Source organism: Symphalangus syndactylus, chromosome 10, assembly GCF_028878055.3.
Source record: "Symphalangus syndactylus isolate Jambi chromosome 10, NHGRI_mSymSyn1-v2.1_pri, whole genome shotgun sequence".
In the NCBI taxonomy this organism is placed as follows: Eukaryota; Metazoa; Chordata; class Mammalia; order Primates; family Hylobatidae; genus Symphalangus; species Symphalangus syndactylus.
In genome coordinates, this window is record NC_072432.2 from 10,353,026 (window position 1) to 10,374,988 (window position 21,963).

General features: G+C 38.9%; 1 protein-coding gene across 4 annotated transcripts; it reads left to right on the forward strand.

The window, feature by feature from the left end:
- Positions 1-474: 474 nt before the first annotated feature.
- LOC129491830 (aldo-keto reductase family 1 member C1) lies at positions 475-15,023 on the forward strand. Of its 4 annotated transcripts, none has more exons than XM_055296385.2 (9): positions 475-697; positions 3,075-3,242; positions 4,090-4,206; positions 5,471-5,548; positions 5,982-6,104; positions 9,235-9,344; positions 9,618-9,783; positions 12,890-12,972; positions 14,759-15,023. In XM_055296385.2, exons 1-9 carry the CDS (start codon positions 614-616, stop codon positions 14,799-14,801), a joined length of 972 nt encoding a protein of 323 aa, XP_055152360.2. In that variant the 5' UTR covers positions 475-613; the 3' UTR covers positions 14,802-15,023. The 4 variants fall into 4 exon arrangements, with proteins under 4 accessions (XP_055152360.2, XP_055152362.2, XP_055152361.2 ...); XM_055296386.2 differs by having other exon boundaries at positions 539-697; positions 12,890-12,949; positions 14,733-15,023; XM_055296387.2 differs by lacking the exon at positions 5,471-5,548 and having other exon boundaries at positions 533-697.
- Positions 15,024-21,963: the final 6,940 nt, after the last annotated feature.

A 21,963-nucleotide genomic window follows, 5' to 3' on the forward strand; every position in this document is an offset into this window, starting at 1 on the left:
GAGGCAGGAGAATGGCATGAACCTGGGAGGCGGAGCTTGCAGTGGGCCGAGATTGCGTCACTGCACTCCAGCCTAGACAGAGCAAGACTCTGTCTCAAAAAAAAAATTAACTTTAATTTTTAATTGAGGGCAATATTTTAAAGAAATGCTCATTAGTCATTCCTTTAAATTGTGTGTGTGAGAGAGAGAAAAATGAAAATTAGTCATTTCAAATGCTGCAAGATACAGCAGGAACATCATCATGGCAGGAACAAAAAAGAGCTGTGTAGCTAGAGGTTTCTATAGTCTTATGTAAAGTCACAATTTGTTCTACAATCTCTTTGAATAATTTATGTCTCATATATAGAGATTTGGAATAGCAAAAATACTTCAGAGAGAAATTAATGAGTGTATCATGACTACATAATAATTTACTTATGAATTTTCTTAGATAAGAAATGGTTGAACTGGATTCAATTTTTATCACAGCTTGTGTAAGACTGCCTCTGTCCCTCCTCTCACATGCCATTGGTTAGCCAGCAGACAGTGTGCTCAGAGGCATTGCCAGCTCATTGCTCTTACAGCCTGTGAGAGAGGAAGAGAGAAACATTTGCCAGCCAGGCCAGTGACAGAAATGGATTCGAAATATCAGTGTGTGAAGCTGAATGATGGTCACTTCATGCCTGTCCTGGGATTTGGCACCTATGCGCCTCCAGAGGTAACAATAATGTTTTTAGTGTTGAGAGTTGAAAGGAGCAAAGCCAGAGTAAGTGACCGGGTTGTCAGGCTTGTGTTCCTATGTTACTCTGCATGACTCCCCTTTAAATGTCAGTCTTTGTTCTGCAATGCCGTCTTGTCACGGGGTCATCTACTGCTTATTTGGGGCACTGTTTTGTCTTCTGTTGAGGTTTATTTCACAGCTTGTCGGAGTCTATAAAACTCAGCAGAAAGAATACGGCCTGCCTGCTCCCTCTCTTGAAGATTGATTGCAATGGGAGTGGTTGCTCTGTTTCTCTGTATAGTTGAACAGATATTTACTTTTTCCAAGAAGACACAATTCAGAGGAAAGTTTATGGCAAAAGTTAGTGGGGACGGGGTGCATGAAATCTTTTGCAAGAGTATCACTGTTCTGATGGGTGGCCTTGAGCACCACACTGTAATACTAGACCTGGACTAAAGGGAATTTCCCATGTACTATTTGCACCTCTGGGAAAATTACCTGAAATAATACAATATCCTCATTTTAAGAAAAAAAAAATACTAGAACCTAACAAGGAAAATTTAAATTCTTTGTCTTTGTTTATATGGGTCAGATTTGTATCAGAATATTGTAACAGAGAAATTTCTTTTTTCTCTGACAAGAAAATTAATGGAATAGATTTTATTTTCTAGACTTAGCTATTTCTACACTGGAAGAAAACTTGTATCTCAAGACTGTCTTGGGAATACAATGTGTGTGAATAAGCACTAGTTACATAAAATTTGAGTTTCATATATCTGATCTGTACAATATAAGGATTTACAAAGGGACATTTTGAAGACCATTGACAGGAGTGGTTTACTTTGTAATACAAATTGGTATGGAGAGGAAGTAAAGATGAGGACACCACTGAAGCTTCGGCTTTGGTAAGCCTTTGAGTACTCGTTCAGCAAAGAAATGATCAAGGATGGTATGAGGAGTGGGCTGTGAGACCCAGTACCTAGTTCCTTGTAATTCCATGGGAGAAAGAAAGCCTCTGAAATACTTTCAAGATGGGAAAACAGTTTGCTTTGTTTCTGTTTTTGTCATTTAAAAGATATACTTTCAAATCTGCATCCAAATTTGTTACGTAAGTCAATAATTGTAAATTTCACTGCAATCATATGTTTCCTAAAAGAGTTGCCTTGAATTTATGGAGCTGAACCCCATTTTGCTAATCACTCCCTGCAGTCTATTTCTTATACAAATCAATATCCTTAGAGTATACATCTTTACTCCTACTATTTAGTTCTGTCATGCAGACAGAATAGCTAATGGCTGTGTAGAAAAGACTTGACATAATAGACTGCTATCCATAGACAGGCCTGTTTCCCATATAAACCTGCTGGTATCTGATAAGGTGGATTTCTCGCTATTTCCTAACTGATAAGAATGGTGGCTGTAAGTAACTGCTTGTGCAAACTGCAGGGTTTCTGTGCACCTGCTTTCCTTTGGGAGACTTTTGGAAGTTTTGTGTCTGCCAGGCAGAGTGAGTCAATGTATCCAGTCCCAGACAAAATCTTAGTAATGGAGTATGTAGAGAGCATCTCTTGTAGACAACAGTTCACATACGTTGACAAAATATGATGCTGGTAAAGTCAGTGTGTTCTGTGCAACACGGTGGGAGAGGAATCACAGGAGCTTACACTGCATTCCTTCATAATTCTTTCCATGTGGATATTTCCTGGTGTTAATTTCTTTTTTTGTTTGTTTGTTTTTGTTTTGTTTTTCTGAGACAGAGTCTCACTTTGTTGTCCAGGCTGGAGTGCAGTGGTGCAATCTCAGCTCACTGCAAGCCCCGCCTCCTGGGTTCACGTCATTCTCCTGCCTCAGCCTCCCAAGTAGTTGGGACTACAGGTGCCTGCCACCATGCCCGGCTTATTTTTTCTATTTTTGATAGAGATAGGGTTGTTAACCAGGATGGCCTCGATCTCCTGACCTCGTGATCCGCCGAGCTTGGCCTCCCAAAGTGCTGGGATTACAGGTGTGAGCCACCACACCTGGCCATTCCTTGTGTTAATTTTACCATACTAAAAATAATTAAGATTATATCTATAACTATAGGTTGCATCCTGTTAATTTTTCCAAAAAATGACTGAACCTAAAATTGTTTTGGGGACACTTCCAAACTAGCGGTCAAGCAGTGATTTTTCTGGGACTGCAGAAGTTCCTGCTGTGCCCAACCTTTATTACTAACTGGGAAAGACCCAGTGAGACTGGGATGGGCTTATAATTCTACATACAGAACTCATCCAAGAAAGGAGGAAAAGCTGATTTTTGTGAACGTTGCTACTTGTGCCTGAACTAACTCTCAGGCACATTAGTCAGAAAATATTACTTTTGGTTACTCCCCCAGGTTCCTAAAAGTAAAGCTTTAGAGGCCACCAAATTGGCAATAGAAGCCGGCTTCCGCCATATTGATTCTGCTCATTTATACAATAATGAGGAGCAGGTTGGACTGGCCATCCGAAGCAAGATTGCAGATGGCAGTGTGAAGAGAGAAGACATATTCTACACTTCAAAGGTACCGTGCCTATGATGAGCTTGTGTGCACGTGTATTTATTGTGATTGTGTGGAGGTGGCAATTCTATGACTGGATCCATAGTTGAGGGTGAATTGTGCTTATTTATTTCGATTTATTCACAATTATTCATGTATTAAAACTAACATCAAAGGCAGGAAGTGAAGATGGCTTTCTCATCTTTGCAGTGTTCCAAATCATGACTTCAAAGTGCCTTTACTTTTTGAGCTCAGCACAGATCAATATGGTTTAACACAGACTATAGAATGAGAGATAATCTTAATCATATTATATTATTTCTTACCTCCTGGGTGAGTTTCTTACACTTGTTATGATTGTCAGTTTCCATTATTATGTTGATCATAGAGAGAGAGAAAGCAATATAAGAGAGCTCTGTGAGTATAAAACAATGATGCCTACATTGTTTTAAATTGCATCCAGCCCAGGTTAACATATTAAAAACTGTGTTTGCCTCCTCAGTTTCTAAACCACAAAGATACTTAGTCTTGCCCATTGGGCTGAATAGATGAAATAATTACACCACTAACATGAGTTGTAAAACTTACCAAAGATAATTCAGATAATGGGTATGCTTATGATTTGATAACAACTTTTACCTTTTGGGTAATTTCACTCTTTCATTCAATATATGTACTAACTATATATCCAACATATTATAAAGTTCATCAGGATATGGCAGAACAAAAGGCATCACAAGAAGAGAGAGAATAATTTTGCCTGTGCTCATTAGTTTTGAAGTAGTAGAAAATGTCTAAATATTAGGTGGAGCAAACTAGTAAAATTGGCTCAAGTTTTCATTACACAACTTCCTTTCTCAAACCTCTGCAGCTTTGGTGCAATTCCCATCGACCAGAGTTGGTCCGACCAGCCTTGGAAAGGTCACTGAAAAATCTTCAATTGGATTATGTTGACCTCTATCTTATACATTTTCCAGTGTCTGTAAAGGTAGGCAGCTTGTGTGATCAAATTAATTTCACTTTTGTTGTCAGCATAAATATTGTTTTCATGGATATTTGAACTAAACTTTTTCTTAGGAGGACATAGGGATTATAACATGGAAGAAGAGCCCCAAACCTAACTCCTAATTCCTTTCTATGGAATACATTTTGAATCCATACTTCCGTGATTCATGTCTACAAGAAAAGAGAGTACAGAATCCTCAAAGCCTCTGCCTCAAAAACTTGAGGAAATGACAATCATCTCCTTGAAGGCACAAGGTCTTAGTTATGACTCCTGATTTCACCTCTTGGGATGTTCACAGACACAGAGTTTCATGAAGCTGTGGTGTCCAGAAAAGCTGCTGCACATAGGATGCACAATGAGTTTCCATCTTCTTGCCTCTTTTCAAGGGGCAAGAACTCAGTCCGGCAGTGTCTTACTACAAACCTTCAGGGGAAACCTTGTTGCTTCTGCTTCCTCTCTTTTCACACTGGAGTTTTTATTTTTGCTTAGCCATGAATTCTTGTGTCATTCATAACTTTTGCCTTAAGGTACTGAAAACTAGTCAGGCTAGTTAATGCAAAAGGGTGTATTAGATATGATAATGGGAAATCCAAGCCATGGCTACATTAAGAATTTGATAAAAACTCTAAAAATATATCCTTTCTCCATCCTTATCTCTGCTTTATTACAAAAGGCTTTTTAAATATTTGTTCCAACCTTTTTCATTGGTGGCATTTATGGCTTTGGAGCACTTTAAGGCCCATGTTCATTACTGTGAGCTCTTGTGCATCTCCTAATTTCCAGACTACCCTTGAAAACACCTCCATTGACTTCATGATTGCTTCATGGTCCTGTTCATGGAAGATCACATGTTCAGGGAGATAAACAACTCTGATAGCAGCATCTGGGTCAAAAATACAATCCATTATACCTGGATATCAAGGTCTTTTGCAGTTGAAGAGAGGTATTGCCACAGAGAAAATTATAGGAGCAGACGAAAGTAATGTAAGTCAACGATGGCACTCCATTAGGAATCAGAAAGATGGTATTTATTTATACATACGATAGTTGGAAGAGATTAGAGGAAGCCTGTCTTCTGAAAACATTCCTTATACTTTCATATGTAGCACACTTTGTACATACCACATTTTGGAGCATGGCATCACCTAACTCATGGAGGATTAGTGTCCTTAAATGTACCTCAGAGTATGGCTATGTGTGGAGAAATTGATTTGCTGCATCACTAAACTGACTCCTTCTACTTAAGCCAGGTGAGGAGGTGATCCCAAAAGATGAAAATGGAAAAGTACTGTTTGACACAGTGGATCTCTGTGCCACGTGGGAGGTGAGTGCCTGGAGGAGAGCACAGATAAGAAAGATGAGACAGGATACATCTGTTTCCTATCTTCCTAGTACAAGTAAGGAAAATGCACCATTGGATCAAAAACTTAGGAGCTTTACAAAGGTGGTTTTTGTGAGCAGTGAGGAAAAAGAAATGACAGGCATACAAAAGAGAGAAGTGGAGGAGAAGAACTGGGGGTAAGGAGGACTGGGATTTATTTCCTTGCCTGTGCACTAATCTCTCCAGTTTCCCAAGGAGGAAATGGAAATTCTTACTCTTGCAATCACTATCTTCTTCCCCAATTTTCTGTTTTATTTTTTCCCTTTTAAGAACCACAGCTAGCTAGTTTTATTGTTATATCTTGACAGTTGTTGCTTTCACAGTTCTGTGTCACATTTATCTTGATCTTCCACACCTCACAATTCCTTTTTCCCAGGCCATGGAGAAGTGTAAAGATGCAGGATTGGCCAAATCCATCGGGGTGTCCAACTTCAATCGCAGGCAGCTGGAGATGATCCTCAACAAGCCAGGGCTCAAGTACAAGCCTGTCTGCAACCAGGTGAGCGCCCTCAGCCTCCTCTGCTTTCTGTTCTTCATGCCTCTCTTTCTGTCCTATTGCCACGTATCCATTCATTTAGTCCCACTTATCTTTGTAAAAGAGAAGATTCTAGAGAGCAAAGCCTCTGTCTCAAAGGGCATAGAGGGATCTTACTTGTACCCGGCTTAGAAAAGTCTTAGAAAAGATGTTGTAACTTTGATGGTGAATTGTGTGTTATATTTATGGGAGGTCAATTCAATCAAGGAGGCCAAGGATTGTCAATTAGACTCAGGGAAAGGTGGACTTACCCCTAAGCTATGAAAGATGACCAGAGAGTGGATGGGTGATGGTGATTTCGAGGGAACTGTGCATAGATATGAAGCCACGAAAAGATGGAATGAGCAGTACATAAGGAGAGAGTGAGAGCAAGAGAAGAGAAATACTAGGGATTCACATCGGCTTCTGATGTCTCCGTGCCTCTTGGTATCTCTGCTTTCACCCTTCTTGACCAAGGGCATAGATACACTAAAAATTATCTGCAGACAATGAAGGTCATCCATGGTAGAAAGAGAAAATGACCTGTTTATGGAGATATCTGTTCACAATGGATGAAATCCACACTGAGGAAGGTTCAGCAGAACATGGAGCTGACCTATGACTGCCCCCGCTCCTAGTCGGCTGCTCTTCTTTGGAGTCTGTCATGCAATCACCTGCTTAAACATATCTATTCTCTGTGTGTTTCTTTCATAGCCTAGATAGAATTCCATCTTTTCCTTGAGTCCTGACTGGTGATTCCAGGCCTCCTTGATCAAATTGACTGCCCCCAAATGTTACACACATTTCAGCATTAAAGTTACTACACCTTTCCCAGTAACTTACATTTTTTTGTTTTATTTTATTTTTTAAAACTTAGAGTCAATCAGTAAAGATCTACAGTGGAAATACGTATGTATAAAATAGTGAATTTGGTATAATGATACAGTGCTGTGATAATTTAATAAAAGCATTGAGAAATTAATGTGCTTTTAATACTAGTAGTTCCCCAATTTTTTAATATGGCAATTTTCAAACTTTCCAAAAAGTTGATAAAAATAATACTGGAGACACATGTTACCATTTATATTCAAAATTACTAACATTTTGCAATGTTATATAGGGATATATTTGCATAAATATATATAATGTTTCTAGAAACTTTTCAAGGTAAATTGTAAAGATGACAGTTGACCCCTAGAGACCTCTCAAAGCATGTCACAGGAATGAAGATATTCTCCCAGTTCCAGTGTCATTACTGTATCTAAGAACATCAACTATAGTGCCCTCATGTCATTTGGTATCCAGTCCATATTTGAATTTTTCATTGTTTAATCAAAATGTCTTTTGTAGCTCTTCTTTTTTAACCAGAATTCAATTGTTTTTATATTGTTGTATTTTGATATCAGTTAACTTATTTTTCCCAGTTGTTGAAGGTTTCTGTAAATTAGAAGATAGATGAGAGTGTTTTATTACATTGACTTAAACCTTTGGGGCAAGAAAATGTTTTTATCATGCTGTGTTTTTCTAATTGCACCACACTAGACTGCATACAATCACAGAATGCCCCAGTAGTGGTGAAGCCAGTTTTAAAAACTTGGTTAAGCTAACAATGGTCAGATCTGTTGTTTTTAACTCATGTTTTCTCTTTAACAGTTACTAGTAATCTGCTGGGGGATAATTCTCAACAGAAGCAGTCATATTCCCATGACAAATTTTCACATATGATTGAGTATACATCAGTGATTTGAACTTTTTTGTATTGTATTTCTGTTTTCTAATTTGTTATTTCCTTGGGGTTTTTACATAAAATTTTCAATTTTAACCACTGTTTAAACTATTCTTACCTGAAATTTTACTAAAAGTAATTTCTCACCAAGTAAAAATAATAAACTATTATTTCTCTAAGTCAGAGTAAAAGTTAACATCTTCCTTCAATTAGCAATGTACGGAGAATGTAATTACTATAATGACTACCATCAGAGTAGACAAATATTTTTGTTCTTTTTCTCATTCACTAATCACTATAGACTCGTGGATTTTTGTCCTATGATTTTTAATTCATTTTACTTATTTTTAATGCTCATATCTACTCAGTAGCTATATACATACATATATATATATATGTATATGTGAAAGAAGAATTTGGTCAAAGACTCCTGAAGGTAGATCTAAAAGACAAAAGCACTTGTTTCATAGGAAACCCACTGGTGACATTTGAGATGTCATGATACAAATCCATCATACAGAAAGGAAAAGTAATTAAAGACTTAAAATTATCAGTATTTATACGTATATGTATGTTTTCTAGTTCATCCATTATATATGGATATATATGTATCTCATAGATGGCATATATGATATATATAATATGTTAGATGAATTAGAAAACATACATATATATGTATACATTTTGGTTATTAATTAGGAAACTAGTTCTTTTGTCTTTCAGACCGGCCCTCATGAGTCTTTGACCAAATTCTTGATTTCTGGCACGATTTGATGCCCGAAGCTCAAAGAATCTTACCTCATCCCAGCTCTGAAATTGGCCGTGTCTCCTTCTAGTGGTCAGAGTGATTGAGACCAGGACAGGGTTCGTAGAGTTGCTTGTGCTCAGAAATAGCATTTCTATTTTCTTAGGAGAGAGGGGCATACAATTTATTTTTATGAAAAAGATCATTTATTGACAATAATATTCTCAGTTCAGATTTTTTTTTTTCTTTTTGAGATGGAGTCTTGCTCTGTCACCCAGGCTGGAGTGCAGTGGCACAATCTCGGCTCACTGCAAGCTCCGCCTCCTGGGTTCACGCCATTCTCCTGCCTCAGCCTCCAGAGTAGCTGGGACTACAGGTGCCCGCTACCACGCCCGGCTAATTTTTTTGTATTTTTAGTAGAGACGGGGTTTCACCGTGTTAGCCAGGATGGTCTCGAACTCCTGACCTCGTGATCTGCCCGGCTCGGCCTCACAAAGTGCTGGGATTACAGGCGTGAGCCACCGCGCCCGGCCCCTCAGTGCAAATTTAATGCTCTACATTATTCAGCTTCTTTTACTTTGGTGATTTTAATATTAATGTAACTTTTGGATTATCTGATGCTTTTCCATCTTGCTCATCTGCAGGTGGAATGTCATCCTTACTTCAACCAGAGAAAACTGCTGGATTTCTGCAAGTTAAAAGACATTGTTCTGGTTGCCTATAGTGCTCTGGGATCCCATCGAGAAGAAAAATGGTAATAAGAGATACAGGAAGTTTACCTAAAACACCGGTTGGATAAAAATAATTTAATCAGATCATGCTGTTTCCTGGAGTTCACTCATAGCTGACTTGGGGTGAGGGAAGAATTTGCATTTCTGACAAGATCCCAGGTGATGCTGAGGCTGCTGTTCAGGGGCCTCACTTGAGAAGCTCTGGTGCAGAGTGGACGCCTTAGTCTGTTTAGGGAGCTGCCTAACAAACTGTATCCCCAGCCTCTGGGCTTCAGCATTTCTGCCTTTCCTTCCAGGGTGGACCCGAACTCCCCGGTTCTCTTGGAGGACCCAGTCCTTTGTGCCTTGGCAAAAAAGCACAAGCGAACCCCAGCCCTGATTGCCCTGCGCTACCAGCTGCAGCGTGGGGTTGTGGTCCTGGCCAAGAGCTACAATGAGCAGCGGATCAGAGAGAACATGCAGGTGAGGAGCGGGGCTGTGGGCCCCAGGGCCCCTGCACAGTGTCCTTCACACATGTGCTTCTTGTAAGGCTCTCAGGACAGCCTTGGGCCAGCTCCATTTCCCTGTATTTCCTATGCATGAATTCTTTGTGTGTATCATAAGGGTTTCTTCTACTCTACCACAGGAGAGGCAACAGAGGTGGAGAGAAACAGGATGGGATCAAAACTAGAGATTTGGGTTAGTGTTGTCAGTGATATCCATATCCCTCTGCTGGGGATATGTCCTTTTCTTTATTTTCTATAATGAAGCATTGATTAGATGTTCTTTAGTCTCCAACTCATGGTGGATTTTTCTTCTTGTATATTTGTGTAGTATAAATTCCCTATATTTATTCTCTTAGAATTTTATCTTTGCGAAGTGCTTGTTTAACTTTGCCCCCTTTTTTTTTTTGGCAAGGTGGTTGTGTGTCTTTATTTTTATGCGTAGGAGACCATATTTATACCAATACCTTAGGATATAAGACAAACCCACTTAACATAGAGGCTTAATGCAAAAGCATTTATTGAGCTCAAGATTCCATGGTTAGAAAATTAGCCTGGGCTCAGCCTAAACTCAGTCCGGTCCTTCTGTTCCTGGCTGGGCTCTCATGTGTGCTCGGGGCAGTGAGGCAGCTCTGCTTCAGGATGTCCCTGGGGCATCTGTGTGAGTGCCCCCCTCTCCCACGCAGTTCTTTATCCTCCAGCCATCCAGCCCAGGGTTCACCTCAGCACAGGGCACGACCCCAAGGCAGTGAGTGGACACGTGCAAAGCGTTTTCAGGTCTAGGCTCAGAGCTGCCAACCACTGCTTCTGGGAAATTCTATCACCTAATGCAAGTTACAGGACAGGTCAGACTCGAGGGGTGGGGAAAAAGACACCACCTCTTATTGGAAGGAGGTGGAAATTCATATAACCAAGCAGGTGGATACAGGGACATGTGATTGTTAGAGGGCATGTTCCTAATTAATCTATCATTTATACGATATGTGTGAAATAACATATTAATAGTTATATGTATGAATATGAATATATATAAATTGATATATTATTTCATATATTCTTAAGAATACATCCAAGTCTCTAAAGAATTAATATCCAGAATACATGCATATATATGTATGTTTTCTAATTAGTTATATATAGACACATGAAATATGCATCATATATGATATATATTATAAAACCTATGTCATATATATGACATATATCACATATATGTATATATGTCACTATTTGCTAAAACGTTAAGTAAAATCAGTGTAGAAATCCATAGGATACTCTGAAATAATGATACAGAGAATGAGAAAGAAAGTAAAAAATGACAATGAAACAATTGACGAATCTAGGTAATGGCATTTACTATATTATTTTAAAAATGTTTTTAGACATTAGAAAGCCCACAAAACTAAAAGGAAATGTTATGAAAGACTGCGGAAATTATCAGTATTTATACATATGTGTATGTTCTCTAATTCATCTAGTATATATAGATATATGAGATATATGACATATGAGTTATATAATATATATGTTAGATTAACTAGAAACCATACATATATGTATATTTATTCTGGATATTAATTCTTTAGAGACTTGAATGTATTCTTGAAATAACATCTCCCAAATTTTACCTGTGTTGTCATATTCTCTGTGGTTATGTTTTCACAAACAAAAGTTTCTATCCTTCGTGTAGACTAATTTTTCATGCCTCTTTCTTGTGGTTGGTGAGTGTTGTGTCTTATCCTATATTGGGAATATCACAATATTTTACTGTGTTATCTTACAAAATTGTTAATATTCTTTCCTTATAAATTTGGTTAATTCTAATGGGATTGATTTTTTAAATACTATATGAAATACGGATCCAAATATGCATATCTAATTTTTGAATTTTTAGCAAAATTTCCCACCATTTATTGAAAAGTTCATATTTGCTCACATAACTTGATTTTTTTACCTGTAACATATATGAAATGTCCATGAACAATTATCTGGCCTCTCTTCCATCTTCAGTTAACTTGTTTACTTTTCCGTACTATGATTTTAAAAAGTAAGTTTCACTTCCAATATGGTACAAATATTTTTCTAACTTCTTCATTTACTTAATAATATCTTAGCTATTCTTGACTAATGTGTTATTTAAATTTTGAATCATCTTATTAACTTCCACGAGCAAATAAATGTTTAGTCTCTTGTTGACATTGTAATAAGCCTGCAGATCAATGTGGAGAGAACTAAATCTTTGACAATATTGAGATTTCCAATCCATGCTCATCATATGAGTTTCCCACTTATTAATAAATGGTCTTTTAATAAATATATAATTAATTTCATAACTTTCTCTGTTACTGATTTTAATAGTTTTTGATAACTTCATTTCTATTTTATGGATTTTCTAATATATAGAAATATTAAAAGAATAATGCAACAAATCCTCTTACCTAGATTCATCAAGTGTTACATTGCTCTCATTTTTTAATCTCTCTTTTTTTCTGTATTACTCCTTCCGTTTCCCTATGGATTTATACACTTATTTGATTTAATGTATTAGAAGAAGTGACACCTTTTTGATATTTAGAGTCTCCCAAATTTACACAGTGAGTACCCACACCTTTTGAATGTGAAATCATTACTATTTAGACAATTATTGGCTGAGTTATGTTGAAAACTAATTTTTACTATTATACCTGTTCATTGGAGAGGTAGATATTCAATGTTATTCATCAAACCTACTAAATTATGCTAGACATTACAAAATTTGCCTCTAGATTCTTGTGGGTCTTCTAGGTACATGACCCTATCATGTGGGCACAGAGTAAGCTCTGTTTCTTCTTCAGCTTCTTTTGAGATACTCTCTTTGTCTGCAGTGTTGTGCAGATTCAAAATATTTTATCTGGGAATGGATTTCTGCTTATTTTTGACTGGTTTTCATTGACCACTTGAGTGTTTAGAGAGGTGTTTCATACATTTTGGAAATGTATCAATCTTTTAAGTATTGTCTCTGCACCCTACTGTCTGATGAACTTGGTTGTTCCCAACTGGCAATGATGTAATCTAAAAACAACTAAAGTTTTCCATTACTTTGATAGGTGTTTGAATTCCAGTTGACTCCAGAGGACATGAAAACCATAGATGGCCTAAACAAAAATGTGCGATATTTGACCCTTGATATGTAAGTAATTTTGGTGATGGATGTCCTAATTTATTTTCAGAGGAGGAATGTAGGATGGGTGTTGAGAGTGACCTCCACACCAGGGGCACAGAGGCCAATGTGAGACAGAGGTGAGACAGGAGCTTTCTGGAAGTCTCCTCCTGGATTCACTCCAGAGCTCTGTTCTCTGGCAGGGAGAGTGGCCCGGGTTCAGCGTGGGTCAACCTGTGCCTCTGCCTTCGTGACTCCAGGGAACTTGCCAGAGCAGCCAAGATCATTGCTGAATCTGCACCTTCCATGTAGGCCTGCCATTTGTACTACTGTCTAGTGTACACACTGTGGATATTGCCCATGTGGTCGCATTAGATGTTTCCGAATCTGTGCTTATATCTTGTTCTTCCCAACCTGCTCAATGTCTTACCAGATCAAAGGCAGTTCCGTCAATCTTGTGGGCCAGGTTCAATTCCCACCTCCTTCACATGGAATTGCTTGCTGGATCCTGTCAATTTAGCATTTTTAATCATTTCAAACCTTTTTTGTGCCTTTCTTTGCATGTTTATCCATGAGCCAAACACTGCATTTGCCTCCAGAAAGTCTGTCTTAGTGGAGCGAATAGGAGCGTTTGGCCTTGGTGTTCTGCAATATGGAGATCTCAGTGCAGAGAATGAAGAAGTGTTAAAATCAAATGCAGAGTTTAGATGCAAAAGCACCATTGTTGGTGATAATTTATAACCAATAACAGACGTTTACTATTCCTCTATGTTCTAAGGTTCTAGGATTCATAGAAGGTCATTCATATAATGAGGGAAAAAGAAGTTATGTAACTGCTGGCAGTAGGGATTTCAACAAGTAATAGAGATGATGAGATAATGGGCGAAAAAAACAAGCACAATGGTACATCATAAGTACCCACAATTTGGTGGATATTATTAGTAGTATTTTATTCATTTAGAGGAAAATACAAAATGAAAATGGAGATGATAAAAAGAAAAGGAAAAGTGGCAAGCATTAGAAAGTTTTACAACCAATTAATGTTTTTGGGGATCATAAAATCAATCACTAGTGTTATTTCACAGAACTCAAATATGGTCTGGAGTAAACCACTTGCAAGCTTCCAAGTGTTTGATCTTGGTGTAATCACAAAGGATAGGCTCAATTCCCTAATTAATAAGTTGTAATTGTACATGTGAGCAGTCATTTATCTGTGTCTTTATATTTTGTGTTAATTCTACCCATAAAATGGTTTATACATTGTAGCTCTTTGGATATTGGACCCTATATCAAAAACAACAATTTACATTTCTGAATCTAACCAACTGTCTTGCATATGATAGGCAGGTAGTAATATGTAAAGTAATTAAGTATAATTGCTACCAGTATAATCATCACACTCAAAATTGTTTGTTAGTGATGAGCATATGTCTTGCTTATTCCACTTCAATGTAAGGCAGAATGAGATCCATTTTTACTGAGAATTTGAAATAGAAAAGGTCAGAATATCTCTTTGCTCTGTTGACAGATGTGAGATCTGTTGTTGAGAGATGTAGAGAAATATGTTTGAACATTTCACTTCGTGTGTTTTATGTGTTAAGTTCCAGACAGGGGAATAGAATTAAATGATTCTTTATTTTGAAAATACAGATATGATAAAGTCACGTTCATTAAAGTAAGAAACACAGATTCTAGAGCAGTTAGAAAAGGAACTTCGTAACATCTAAACTAATGGCAGCTTCCTAGAAATCACTGTGCTACCCGCTAGTAATGGAGTCATTGCCATTCAGAGTATGCATTTTTTTTCTCTTTCCAGTTTTGCTGGCCCCCCTAATTATCCATTTTCTGATGAATATTAACATGGAGGGCATTGCATGAGGTCTACCAGAAGGCCCCGCATGTGGATGGTGAAACGGGATGTCTCTATGCTGGTGACTGGACACATTGCCTCTGGTTAAATCTCTCCTGCTTGGCAACTTCAGCAAGCTACAGCTAAGCCCATTGGCCAGAAAGGAAAGACAATAATTTTGTTTTTTCATTTTGAAAAAATTAAATGCTCTCTCCTAAAGATTCTTCACCTACTTTGGTCTCCATAATTTCTATGTTTTCTTTCCTTCTGACACACTAGTGCCCCCAAATTGTGATTTGCCTATACGTTTAGGGCCGGGATGGGAAGATGATAATAACCATTTAAGATTCACTTCTGCAGTGGGAGTGGGTGGAGTTTCACCCTCTGGGAAAGGGGCAGGTGACAGGTACTTATCAGTCAGTGCCTCTCTAGCTCTTCTAGGAAGAACCACACGCAGCATGGAGTCTAGAGGTGAGCCATATTGACCAGCAATTCATGGGCTCCCTCCAGCAGTGCGAGGGTCAGAGTTTCTGGAGCCTTGGGAAGAGTCATCCCTGTGAGACGGGGGGTTAGGGAGATGGGAGGGCACCAGGAAAAGTGATTAGAAGTCAGGTATGAGAAGGTTAAATAGGAGAGAGTCGAGTACATCTCTGCTTGGAAAAACATATCAGCACCCTTTTTTGTGATTATTATATCTAGTTCATAAAAGGAAACTTTCCACATTGTTTTAACAAACCGCACAGCTGAGAGTCAGGCCTGAATCTTTGATGTGTGCTCAGTCACAGCGTTGACCCTATGGGTTTGTGATGGGGCAGGGCATCAAAGACATCATTGACTAATCACATTCCCCTGAATACCTCATATTTAGAAAATATTCCTAGATTGTAAAAATGTACTATTCATTTGTGATATTCAATATTTTAAATGTTTTATACATTAAACATGGCATAGTTACAAGTATAAAACAAAAATATCCCAAAGCCATTATGCATTGCACTCAAGATTGAAATGGGAAATAATACATCTAATAAATCAAATGTTCCAAGACTTCAAACGTCTTTTGGAAACAGGCTATGTAAAACAGCACACTGGTTTCAAACTTTGGTAAATTTTAACAACAACTCTTACAAAGGCATTTAATTCTTATACATAATTTTCGGGGGACCTAAGTAAATCAGCTAATCATGAAGACATGATTTTCATTTTAGAAAACACTTTTGAAAACTTGGGATAATCTCATGTCTTAATGATCAAAGCATTTTGAGAAGGACAGTGGTTTTTAACCTGGGCACACGTTCTAACACATTTACTCTCCACTATTCTTACTCTGGTAGCCAAGTTAACCCCATCAGAGATTCCTTCTCAAGCCATGTCTCAGAGCTGATAGGCATCCCAGCAAGTTTTGCAGTTCATAATTTTTTCCGTAAATTACTTATTCTATAAAATTGGAGGAGACCATAAAATTTGGAGGGTCCTAGACCAATTTTTTGGATTATTTCTGGTCTACTGTCATTCCGTTGATGATCTTAGATATTCTCTGCATTAAATATCACCTCTAGGCTGAGAAATCCCCCCAAAAATATTTCTAGCTCAGCTTTTTTTTTTTTTTTTATACTTTAGGTTTTAGGGTACATGTGCACAATGTGCAGGTTTGTTACATATGCATCCATGTGCCATGTTGATTTCCTGCACCCATTAACTCGTCATTTAGCATTAGGTATATCTCCTAATGCTGTCCCTCCCCCCTCCCCCCACCCCACAACAGTCCCCGGAGTGTGATGTTCCCCTTCCTGTGTCCATGAGTTCTCATTGTTCAATTCCCACCTATGAGTGAGAACATGCGGTGTTTGGTTTTTTGTCCTTGCAATAGTTTACTGAGAATGATGTTTTCCAGTTTCATCCATGTCCCTACAAAGGACACGAACTCATCATTTTTTATGGCTGCATAGTATTCCATGGTGTATATGTGCCACATTTTCTTAATCCAGTCTATCATTGTTGAACATTTGGGTTGGTTCCAACTCTTTGCTATTGTGAATAGTGCCGCAATAAACATACATGTGCATGTGTCTTTATAGCAGCATGATTTATAGTCCTTTGGGTATATACCCAGTAATGGGATGGCTGGGTCAAATGGTATTTCTAGTTCTAGATCCCTGAGGAATCGCCACACTGACTTCCACAATGGTTGAACTAGTTTACAGTCCCACCAACAGTGTAAAAGTGTTCCTATTTCTCCACATCCTCTCCAGCACCTGTTGTTTCCTGCTTTTTTAATGATGGCCATTCTAACTGGTGTGAGATGGTATCTCACTGTGGTTTTGATTTGCATTTCTCTGATGGCCAGTGATGATGTCTAGCTCAGCTTTTTCCTCCAAATCTTCAATGGAAGATCGTAATGTGAACTCTGCATCTCCATGTTAAAGTTTAATGGACATTCACACTTAGCATGTCTCAAAGAAACCTCATGTAAACCACTGCCATCCTGTTCTACCTTAACTTTCTGAGTCTATGGAATGACAATTTCACATCTCATAAACTTTACTGATGTAAGTGTCAAGAAAAGATTGACATTTTGTTAAAACTTAGTAAAGTGTGTAACGCTTAAGCAAACTTTCATATTTCAAATCTCTTTAGCACATGTAACTCTTTTTTCAAGAGGTGAAATAATCATTAGGTCAGTCATTTGTAAATAGTACAGCTGCTATGGGCTTTTTCCAGTTCTTCGCCATCCATTTTTATAAAACTCTTATTGTTAAAAAAAAAAATTACTCAGAATTTCATAAAGACAATCACCTGATTTCAGGAACACTTGAGATGTAAGAAAATTTTATAGGGAACTCCAATCACTAATTTTACTATGTTTTCTCTCAAAGAAATGCTGAAGGGAGGAATTCAGGTTGGATGAAAGGAAATAGTAACTTACAGCCATATAGAGTTATAAAGACTTCTTGTAAATGTGAATATATGGTAAAATATAAAAACATGTATTTTTGAAATTTTGGATTCTACTCATTATTTTACTTCAAGATTTAAGATAGAAATGTATAGAAATAAGTATAATTCTAAGCTAATATGTATGCAATGTAGGAAGCTGTAATTACTGACCAAAACTATGTGAAGTGGAGAAAACCTGGGGAAGTGGATGGTTTTATATGAAATTAAAGTTAAATTCATATTGATTTAAATTTTTATAACTTTATAAAGTTTTTCATCATCACCACAGCAATCACAAAGAGAATAATTATGGAATATACGCAAGAGGAAATGAGAAGGGAATCCAAATTTCACTAAAAAAAAATCACGCAACCTCACAAAATGGTAACAGTGGATATGAAGGATAGAAAGCTATAAACCTGGTAGGAAAACATTGAAAATGGCACAAGCAACTCCCCTGTCACCAATGACAGTCATGTGTTGCATAACGCCTGGGCTATCTTCTGAGAATGGCTTTGTGAGGCAACTGTGTCATTGTGGGGACATGATAGCATTAGAGAGAATTCTCTCAAACACTGTCATGGCCTTATCAACTATGCTTCTGTAATATTCTAAATCCTTCGCTGCCATTCCAACAATGTTTACAACATTTTCCTAAGAAATGGAATCCATTTCACCAAAACACTTTTCTTGCTCATCCATAAGAAACACTTCTCATTTGTTAAAATTACATCATGAGATTGCAAGCATTCAGTAACATGCAAGCTCCAATTTGAATTCTAGTTCTCTTGCTATTTCCACCACATCTGCAATTACTTTCTCCCCTGAAATCTTGCATTCCTCCAAGTCATTCAGGAGGGTTGAATTCACTTCTTTCAAACTCCTGTTCAAGTAAATGTTTTGCCCTCCTGTCATGAATCATGAATGTTTTTAATGGCATCTAGAATAGTAAATCTTTTTCAGAAGGTTTTCAATGTTCTTTTCCCAGGTTCTTCAGACGAGTCACCATGGTAGCTGTAGACTTATGAAATGTATTTCCTGAACCATAAAACAAGAACATCAAAATTACTCTATGATCCATGGGAAACAGAATGCATGTTGTGTTAGCAGGCATGGAAAGAACAGTAATCTCTTTCAACCTCTCTGTAAGAGAGCTCTTGGTTGATTAGGTATCTTGTCAATAGGCAGTTCTAATTTCAAAAAACTGTTTTTCTTTTGCTGAGCAGTAAGTCTTAACAGTGGGCTTAAAATACTCAGTAAACCATTATTTAAGGAGATGTGGCTTAAATATCTAGGCTTTCTTGCTTTATTTATAGAACACTTGCAGAGTAGATATAGATTAAATCTTAAGGACCCTAGGATTGTTGGAATAGTAAATGAACATCATATGTTGTAATATAGTTAGCCAGGGAGGGGAAAGATCTCTACAAGAAATAATTTTAAAAACTACTCAAAGAAATCAGAGATAACACAAATGACAAAACAAGCACAGGGGCAGCAAAAGGTAACAGATGTCAACTATGAGATCTCATCAAGAACTAAGAAAATGGAGAAAAGTACCAGATGGCAGCTGGGAGGCAGTGTGAGCATGCCTCTCCCACTTGGAGATTAGTGTGTAGGGATTTATATTGTGAATTTCTTTTCAAGAACCAATGCAGAGACTTAACAGAAATACGAAAAAATTTCACATACACTTTGAAGAAGTCACAGGCACAACCCTACTCCATGAAATAAGAAAAAACCATCACATCCCCAGATTCTGAGGGGAGAGAGTTCACTCCAGAGCACACATCCCCACTGGGGACCTGGAAATTCAGGCCACAAGAGAAGGCTTTAATCCTATGCAGAGTAGCTTTAATCCCTATGGATTTAGGGAGCCAGCGGAATATACAAATAGAAGCAGCATCAGAAAGTGCCTTGCAGGCATTCCTAGTCTTCAGTGTGAACTCAGGGAAGCCATTCCTGACTACATGTCACAGGGGCCCTTGGCGAAGTCAGCTAATGAGTTCAGAGAGGGGTCACAGGGTAAAAGAACTATTTTACAACTGAATTTCGTGATATAATCTCAAGTGAGGACAAGTGCCTTGAGCAGAACCCACAGGGGAGAGCTGGAAGTGCATTGCAGATATGAGCACAGAAGCTGGGTGTCCAGCCTTGTAGGCAGACTGGGAGGGATGTGGCCTGAAAGCCATGGTTATTATCTCTGCCAGGAAGCTGATGATCTGAGGCTGGTCTGAGTTCTGTGCGCAGACTGCCTGGATGTAAACCTGGCACTGTTAGCAGAGCACTGCGTGAATGAAAGGAATGAAAATAGCCTTGCCAACGGCATAGGTGCTAGGTGAGGCTCACTGTGGGGGGCGCACGGCAAGCAATTCAACCTTATGTACAGGCATTTGAGGTCGGGGCATGGAAAAATACTGAGGCACTGTGTGTATGTTATTTGTGCTGAGAATGAAACTCCTTGACCTTGAAAACAGGACAGGGAGTGGTGTGTGTGGTGTGATAAGGAATGCTGAAAATGGCCTCCTGAGAATGCAGTTTGAGTGCTTTTACAAGGCCACAGATATCTCACGACCTGACCTCATAAAGCCATCCAGTGGATGTTTGTGGTTTAACAAGCCCTTTCAATAAGTACTTGGCGGAGGGATGCCGGGGGGACCTTCATAGAAGAGCTGCTCCCCACCCCCCTCCCTGGACTGCTCAGCTACAATTGTCTGAGAACTCACTGCAATCTGTAAGCGGCCCACTACTTCCCACTTCCTTTTTTGAACTCTTCTGTGCAGCAGAGGCAATTAAACTCTCCTCTGGAACATTACCCCAGCAGCCTGAGAACCACCCCTTGGCCCTCACAGGGGCTGCAGCCTGCCTCATCCAAGGACAGTTAGAGTGCAGACCCACCTAACCCTGGACCCACTGGTGGTACCCATCCACCCATCCTGGTAGCTTAACACAAAGATACACTTTTAGGAGCTTCATACCCCCCTATCCCCCATTGCCTGAGAAACCACTTTCCCTGGGCAACTTAGGGCAAGCTCAAATCCCACTGCTACCACCACAGCTGGTGCTCTTTTGCAAGTGCCACCTCCTAGCCGGAGACCAACCAACACAGTCCACACAGCACCTCAAGGAAGAACAAATAGAACTGTTCCCAGGAAGGAGAAAGTGCCTGCATGAGCTCAGCTATTACCACTGCATATCACATCCTGGCCAATCAGAGGTCTTGAGTCGGTCCGCATGACTAGTTCACTGCTCACATAACCAGCAATCAAGAAAGCCAGCACACTAAGCCTATCTACAGCCAGGGAGTCTCAGAGTCTACGTCACTCGCCTGCCACCTCAATCATAGCTGGTGCTGGTATCCACTGCTGGGAGACTTGGGCTGAGGTGAAGCCTGGGCTGGATGGCTGGAGGATGAAGAACTGCACAGAGGAGATGCAGGCACCCAGACAGATGCCCCATGGACATCCTGAAGCAGAGCTGCCTCACTGCCCTGCACACACATGAGACCCCAGCCAGGAACAGAAGGACTGGGCAACATTCAGGCTGAGCCCAGGCCAATTTTCTAAACATGGAATATGAGTTAAATAAATGGCTTTGTATTAAAGCCTGTATGTCAAGAGGGTTTGCTTTATATCCCGAAGTATTAGTATAATCATGATCTCCTATGCATGAAAACAGGACAACCAATAAAAGAGTCAGAGAGTTAACAAGCACTTCACAAAGATAAAACTCTAAGAGAATAAATTTAAGAAGTATATCCTACGTGAGTATATATGAAAAAGAAAGAAATTCACAATGATTTGGAGACTAAAGAACACCTAATTATACTCCTTGTTTTTGAAAATGAAGAAAAGGAGATGTCCCTGGCAGGGGGATACAAAGTAAATTGTCAACTCAATGCTGAAACCCAAATCTCTTGTTTTGGTCCCATCCTAATTCTCTCCACCCATGTTGTCTTTCCTGTGGTAGAGTGGAAAACCCTTATGATGAACACAAAGCATTTGTGCATAGAATATGCCAGGGAAAAGGAGATGGCCCAAGGGTGTCCTCAGAACCTTACAAGAAGCACATGTTTGAAGGACACTGTGCGGGAGCCCTGAGGCCCACAGCCCCGCTCCTCACCTGCACGTTCTCTCTGATTTGCTGCTCGTTGTAGCTCTTGGCCAGGACCAAGAAAGGAGAGGAGGCTGATGGCATTCACCTGGAGAGTGCTTCTCCTGTGGAGGTGCAATCAT